Genomic DNA, 7,914 nt, shown 5'->3' with positions numbered 1-7,914 from the left:
GGGTGGGTAGGGGAGTGAGGGGGAGGGTATGGGGGACTTTTGGGATAGCATTGAAAATGTAATTGAGGAAAATACGTAATAAAAAAATTAATAAAAAAAGAAATTCTCTCTATATATTCCAAGTAAGCATACCATAAAAACCTACACAAATACACCCAGCTTAAACATGCATTATTATATACGCATGACATTTTCAGAAGTTGCAATGGAGGTTGAAATATATAAGTAACTTACATGGTATCAAAACTTTGTAAAGGATACGAATGGAACATTGGCTGAGTTGTGAAGAAAATGTGTTACAGCAATAGGACAGTTGCTTAGCCAGGTACAGAGCAACATTAACAACCCGACTCTTGTCTGTATTTTGCTTCCCTGCAATAGATAAGTTGGCAGACACCACTTAATAGTTACTATTTTTTCAAACTCTAAGTAAGCCTAAGATTCCTCCTTTTCTTTTGTGTTAAAAGAACTTAAGCATCAAGAGATGTATAAGAAAGCCAGATTTTAAAAACTGAACTAAAAATCCATTTTTGTGTTTGCAACAAGCTGTGCTTTCCACAAGAGCCCAGTGCAGAAATCAGAACGATTCACATGCACCAATGCAAGTGGTTACTTAAAACCCAGGAGCGTCTGGGCTAGAAGGACAGTTCAGTTGATACAGTGCTTGACTAATACGCAAGAAGCCCTGGGTTCTATCCTCAGCGCTGAACAAAGCCGGGTCTGGTGGTGCACGCCTACAATCACAGCACTCGGCAGATGGAGGTAGCAGAATCAGAAGTCGGAAGTCATCCTTGACTGTGCAGTGAGTTCAAGGCCAGCCTGAGCTATTTGAGAGCCTGTATAAATAAATAAATGGTGCTAGAAGAACATGTTATATCAAAACTATAGTGTGGGAGTTTTAAAAGACCAATTCCAAGACATATTATTAGAAATAAAAATAAAGCCATATTAAGTTGAGTGGGTAGGATGGTAGGAAGGATCTGGGAGAACCTGGGGGAAGCTACAAAATATACTGTATAAAAAAATTAGAGAATGTGACTGGAGAGATGGCTTAGTGGTTAAGGGCACTGACTGCTTTTTCCAGAGGTCCTGAGTTCAAATCCTAGCAACCACATGGTGGCTCACAACCATCTTTAATAGGGATCCGAAGCCCTCTTCTGGTGTGTCTGAAGAGAGTGACAGTGTATTCACATATATAAAATAAAATTTTGAAAAAGTGACATCAGGGCCTACCATGCTTGGCATGGGCTCTAATACTGAGTGTGACCCTATTCTCAACGTTTTGCTTTTGTAGAACTAAATAATCTGATTTTAAACATTATATGGAAAAATAAACTAGTGGAAATAATTAAGGATGCAGTAAAAAACAGTAATGAAGTGAAAGCAGATGATGGAGAGAGATCAACAGAATCAAAGTCCAGAAATGGACTTGTACAAATAAGAATCTCAGTGTGTGGAAAAGGTACCAAACAGCAGCCAGTGTGTTGCAGTTAGACGTTAAAATACTGGAGCAACTAGATAACTGCCTAGAAAAAAATCTGTGGGAGCTGGCAAGATGGTTCAGCAGGTTGAGCATGCTGCCATGCCTGGTACCTTAAGTTCAACTTCCAGAACTCATGGCAGAAAGAGAGAACTGACTCTCGAAAGTTGTCCTCTGACCTTCATATCCATACTGTGGAATGTGTGCTAAGGTAGGCAGACAGACATGCACACATGCACACACAGACAACTATGATGATGATGATGGTGATGATGGTGATGATAAAATAAAATTTAAAAAGATGAATATATCTGTATCACATACAGATCATTTAAAAGATGGCAGAGTAAAAACATAAAACTGGAACTTATGGTCAAGTACCCTAGGACCCCTAAAGATGTCTTTCTAAGAATGACTTATAAAGCAGAGACCATAAAAGACTGATTTTTAAAATCCAAAACAAGGACTGGAGAAGGTCAGTGGTTAAGAGCACTTATCAAAAGAAAAATGACATGCAAGAAAAAAAAATATGCAGCCATATGCTATATCAAAGGACAACAGTTAAGCTCCTTAATGTGAGCAGAGATTAGAAAATACAAGACAAGGACACACCTCTTGCCAGAGCCTAAGAACCTCTATGGAACCACGGAGATTTACAAAAGGAGACTAACGATATTACTCGGAGCATTCTGAAGTTCATTCATTAGAAATCAGAGTTGAAAGGATGAAAGAAAAGCCGTAAATTCATAAACACAATTATATTTTGTTTTAATGAGAGGGAGAAGTCAGAGTGTACACACAACACACACATGTGGTACATATGGATACAGGATGTTAAATATCTTCCCTCTCTTTTCCACTTTTTTTCTGAGTCACGAGAGGAGCCTCTCGCTGGAGCTGGAGCTCACCTTTTTGTCTAGACTGGTTGGTTAACTATCCTTCGCTCCCTCCACTGCCTCCACTCGCTCAGCGCTGGGTTACAGTGCACACCACCATCCCGAGCTTCTCTGTGGCTGCTAGGGATCGAAACAGAGGCCCCATGCTTGTGTGGCAGGAGCTTTACCTGCAGAGCCATGTCTGCAGCCCGTTGTGTTTCTCTGTCTGTCTGCCTGAGACAAGGTCTTGATATGCATCTCTGGCTGGTCTGAACTCACATTTATACAAGGCTGGCCTCACACATACACTGATCCTCCTGAGTCTGCCTCCAAAGTGCTGGGATCATAGGTGTGTACCACCATGCTCAGGCACAAATAAAATATTTGAAGTTAGTGCAAATAATCTTTAATATACTATTATACTCTCCCAACTATATTTTCTAAACAAAAGTCCTCATCCATGTGTTCATTCAAGTTGAGCATTTTTATACTGTTCATGTAAACAAAAGCTGGCACTTAAAAATTTTAAGTTTTTTTCATGAAAATAAGGGTCTAGCAGTTGACATAATAGGTCTACATATAATCCTTGCACCGGGGAGGCAGAGGCAAGAAGGTCAGATGTTGAAGACCAACCTCAGTCACAAAGGGAGTCCAAGGCTAGCTTGGCTTACATGAGACCCTGTCTCAAAACCAATAAAAAATAAGGAGTCCTAGTGTCATAGATTCAGATTCACTTTTAGCAGTGGCTTCTGAGAACAAAGAATAAGAGTACCGATGAAGCCTTGGAAGTAGAAAATATTCTACAATTTGTTATGTGGTTGTTTTTTAAAAAGTCAATCAGTTGAAAGCATAATCTGTCTTTTAAGTGCATGATATTTATACTTTAAAAATATACTCTAATATCAAAAATTCTGGGCTGAAGATTATGGCTCACTGGTAGAGCACTTGCCTAGCACACAAAGCCCTGAGTTTGATCCCCAGAACCACATAGTAAAACAAAGACACAGAAACTGCTGGCACAAGCTGCCACATGTGTGTGTGTGAGTTCCACGTGCGTGCTAGGGCACATGCACACAGAGTGCCGGCACCAACTGGGCCTGATTTACTACTGCACAGCTGAGGCAGGGGACTGAGCGCAAGGACAGGAGCACTTGTAAGACTTTTCTTCTTCTTCTTCTTCTTCTTTTGGTTAAACACTTTGTCAAAAGAAAAACTAAACCAAACTGAACATAACAACACTCTCCTCCTAAGATAGTAAAACCAATACGGTAGTTGTAGCATACAGATTATACCCAGAATAATCCATAATACTTCATTTAAAATCATTACAATTATAAAAATTTTACTATTGCACATTTTAAATAATGTAAGTAGTAGAAGGTCACACGGTCCTCCTTCATATACTGGTTAAAAGACACAGTTTATCCCTAAATGTGGCTTTCTTTAAGTTGTTTGTAAGGGAAATAAAGAAACAAGCTTGGGCAAACAACACAAGAACCAAAACTGCGAGTCTGAGACAGTGCGAACCCCCTGGAGCCCAGGCACAGTGTGCTTGTTCCCACAGTTCTCAGCAACCAGCCAAGAGTGAAGGGAGGAAACCGGAGAGCCACCTGTGACAGACAAACTCGCCAACATGTGTGAGTAGAACAGAACTTCAAACAAGCTGTTAAAAACCAACTGCAAAACCCAAGACAAGGAAGAAGCCTGCCAGAAAAGGCCTCAGCTTATCAGGTATACATACCCGTCTGTCGATCTTATCACCCTGCAAATTATACATCAAACATTATTCATAAACATTGCTTTAAGTCATCTGGTCCAGAAAAGACCCTAACATATGCTCTTAGTCTCTGCAAATCTAAGCCAATACTTAGTGATAGTGAAGCTCTACCCCTCTATAGAGTTGGCACACAGGCCGATTTCACAGCCTCGTGTTACTTACAAGGCCCAGACCCCAGCGCCTGAGACTTTCACATCACCACCAGCACACTTACAAAGCTAAGGTGGTAATGGCGGGCACAGAGTTTTCACAACTTGCATGAAAACAGTTGTTTTCAACAGTGACAGAGACCACCACGCATTAAGTAAGTAAAGATTTGAAACACTTAATACAGTTTTCTTTTAAATCACTAAGAGATAAGCAATAAACTGGCAACTAAAGTAAAGCAATTTAAACATCATTCAAATTTCTTCTCATTATAGTCACTTCTAAAGATTTCACTTATAACTTCTATGAATAACAACATTATTTCTTTAATTAAAAAGCCTCCAAAAGCCCTTGGAACTGGGGGTCCAGCTCAGTGGTGGAAGGTGTTTAGTAAGCATGACGAGTTCAATGCCAAGCAGCAACAACATTGACAACAAAAAGTTCAAAACAAAGAAAGTGCAATGTGTGGTGAAAAAATAGTGAAGACCACAGCACAGCATGGTGGGAGCACAGCACAGTGGGAGCACAAGACGGTGGGAGCACGGCAGTGAGGCCCCTCCACTGCTAGAGCAAGTAGCCAGGAGCAATGGGTTTATCCATAACTAAGCTTCCGTCACAATTTTGACTTCACAGCTACATTGTGAGTCAGCATGACTTTAAATGGTCAGAAGGCTAAGTGGATGTGGGCAAATCATGTAGGAAGAGACATGCCCAAGCCTGGCGACCATGCTCCCCTCGTTCTCATTAAGTAGCTGCAGGAACACAGATTTTCATATTTTTCGTCTTTGTCTTGCTAGGCATGTTGAGAACCTCACAGGCACTGGACGTACACACTGTACATTTTGTATATTTAATAGATTGCTATTGTTTGTGTTGGGATGACCAACTGCTTCAGGAGAAAACAGGGAGGCATGTAACTACAAATTGCATCATTTAACTTTCTCTCCTTTACCAACCCAGATTCAGTCACTGAGAAGAGATAAACAACAGGGAAGAGCCCTGGATAATTTAAGAAGAAAGTAAAATTCAAAATACACCTGTGTGGAGACCTTGTGTTTTTATCATAATCAAGTCCTTAACCATTTGACAGAACTATTCCTATAAAATAATTACTGTTTCCTCTCCTCTTCAAAACGTTCTGATTTCAGTGAAGTGGTCAGTCAGCAAGTGCTTCTATCCTTCTCTACTGCATCTTCCAGGCTCCTCCCGAGTCACTGACGCTCACCCCTCAGGAGCCCTGTGGCCCTTACCTGGGAAAGAATGTTGGTGCATTGCTGCAGGAGCGACACCGGAGGGTTGCCGATGCTGGTGGCCAGCTGAACCCTGAGCAGTTGCTCTTTCTGGGTGGCATTCCCCTGCAGCGCATGGGCGAGGGCCACAGCAGCGCACCAGTTAGAGAGAGAGTCTGTCGAAAACAAACCTCCGCAGAGCAGCTGACCGGCTGAGACGGAGTTACCTGTTGCTGCAAGCAGACAGAAATGTTAGACACTGACCACGCGGAATAACCCCACACTCAGGAGGTTTACAACAACCATTTTCTACACACAAATGGTATAAACACTCTTATGTACTTTCAGACACAAAAGGGAAATAGACAACAGAAAGCCACCTCCTAAGTAGGGTAGCTGCACAAAGATGACATATGACAACACTGTAGCTATCAAGCTGATGGTAACAATACAGAAGCCATCTTCGTGGAGAACAGTCAGCACACTAATTCACTACCTCCATCATCTTAGTTTCATTTATAGAGAACAAAGCTTTATGATAATAGCTTTTATACAAGTAATTTTAGTAAAAACAGACTTAAACTTTTGCCAACTTCCAATATTTATGTAATTGCAACGAACTCACTCATGTTTCCAATCACTTGAGTCAAATTGCTTTTAACTTTATGAAAATAGCCTTTTAAACACATCTCAAGTAAACTCAGTACTGGAGAAATCCGTAAATAATGGCTGTATTCTATCACAGAACAATAAGCTGAAACTTTGAGCCTGACTAAGTGGTAGGATTTATCTTCAGAGTGCTAATCACTGCCAACAGCAGCCCTGTTCACTGGTGTTTATTATACACCAGAACCCAGGGTCACAACTCTACCTGTGTAACTGCTATGTGTAATTAATCTTCACAACATTTCTAATGACATCATCCCACGTAGAGACCAACACCAGAACCCCTCATGCTTTAATATAGCGAGACAAGTAGAAAATGCAGACTCAGGTGTGGTCTGTCTTAGCTTCCCTCAGTTACAGAGTGCCTTAGGGTAAAGGCAAGCAAAGGTTTAAACACAGCCTTTCTAATGTTAGAACTGAATTACTTGCCATCAATAGTGGACGGTAGAAGAGTGGCCACGATCTCTCCTTGTCCTTTCTCGTTTTTATACAGGAAGCACTGGAAACAGTAGAGCACGGCACAGCGCAGCACAAACGGCTGCCGCTCGTTGACCATGGACATGAGCAGCACAACAATTGCCGGTCTGTCAGAGTGCAAGGGAAGAGTGATTGAACAGTAGTGCACCCACATACATAAACACCGGTCTGTCAGAGTACAAGGGGAAGAGTGAACAGAAGTGCAACCCACACACATGAACCACTGGCCACTCACAAAGATGGAGGGGCGGCCAAGATTTGTTTGTCAACCGAAAGGCTGGTAGCTGAATCAAGCATTAAGTTCCAGAAGCATACAGTCTTAAATAGCAATATACTTTTACTATCGGACCATTTCCTAACACACACTGGTCTTTAAGAACAGTAAGATGTGGTTGGAGAGATGGCTCAGAGGTTAAGAGCACTGATTGCTCTACCAGAGGTTCTGAGTTCAATTCCCAGCAACCACATGGTGGTTCACAACCATCTGTAATGGGATCCGATGTCCTCTTCTGCTGTGTCTGAAGACAGTGACAGTGTACTCACATACATAAAAATTAAAAAAAAAAAAGGTAAAGAAAAATAAAAGTAACGTGCCCGTGAGACCCACTACACCCGAGACTCCGCTCCTGTGTCCGCCATGCATTTCCTGGTTCCTACCGTGGGGGATTTGAAGGTGCATTCACAGAAGCAAAGTAGTCTTGGTTTACTTGGCAGCCTCGAATAACTTCTGATACAGTGTTTATGGTCTGTCAAGAAAGAAAAACAAAGGCCCACATGGAGAGTAAGTTAAAAGTGAGAATCTGTTTTCTAAAGAAGAAAACGTTACAGCTTGCTTTTTGTTTTTGTTTGTTTCATTTGTTCTATCTAGACAGAGTTCTCTGTGTAGTCCTCCTGGCTGTCCTGGAACTCACTCTGTAGATCAGACTGGCCTTGAAATCACAGAGATCTGCCAGTATCTTCCTCCCAAGTGCTAGGATATAAAGACGTGTGCCACCAACACCTGGCTAAAGCTATCCTTAGCTCCAGAGCCTTGAGAACAGCAGAGAAGTGAGCAGGACAAGCATTCACTCCTTCAGCTGAAGGGAGCAGGTCTGTAGCTGAAAGGGTCACAACTGAGGGGAGGGCTGAGACCCATAAAGTAGGTTTCAGAAAACTAGAATTAAAGAAAGGATCCCGCCGGGCGTGGTGGAGCACGCCTTTAATCCCAGCACTCGGGAGGCAGAGGCAGGCGGATTTCTGAGTTCGAGGCCAGCCTGGTCTACA

The 7,914-nt window shown here is 41.9% G+C and overlaps 1 protein-coding gene across 3 annotated transcripts in view; it reads right to left on the bottom strand.

Moving 5' to 3' along the window:
- Window positions 1-7,914, bottom strand: part of Uso1 (USO1 vesicle transport factor) — a 72,297-nt gene that overhangs the window by 16,424 nt on the left and 47,959 nt on the right. For 2 of the 3 annotated variants that reach the window (XM_021162717.1, XM_029477385.1), the window contains exons 11-15: window positions 7,309-7,397; window positions 6,604-6,758; window positions 5,530-5,741; window positions 4,097-4,117; window positions 262-372 (exon numbers count right to left, since the gene is read on the bottom strand). In XM_021162717.1, the coding sequence (XP_021018376.1) occupies window positions 262-372; window positions 4,097-4,117; window positions 5,530-5,741; window positions 6,604-6,758; window positions 7,309-7,397 (588 nt within the window). The remainder of the gene's footprint in view (window positions 1-261; window positions 373-4,096; window positions 4,118-5,529; window positions 5,742-6,603; window positions 6,759-7,308; window positions 7,398-7,914) is intronic. The other variant, XM_021162718.1, reaches the window with a different exon arrangement.

The sequence above is a fragment of the Mus caroli genome, chromosome 5 (assembly GCF_900094665.2).
Source record: "Mus caroli chromosome 5, CAROLI_EIJ_v1.1, whole genome shotgun sequence".
Classification (NCBI taxonomy): Eukaryota; Metazoa; Chordata; class Mammalia; order Rodentia; family Muridae; genus Mus; species Mus caroli.
This window is presented reverse-complemented; position numbering and strand designations above follow the sequence as displayed.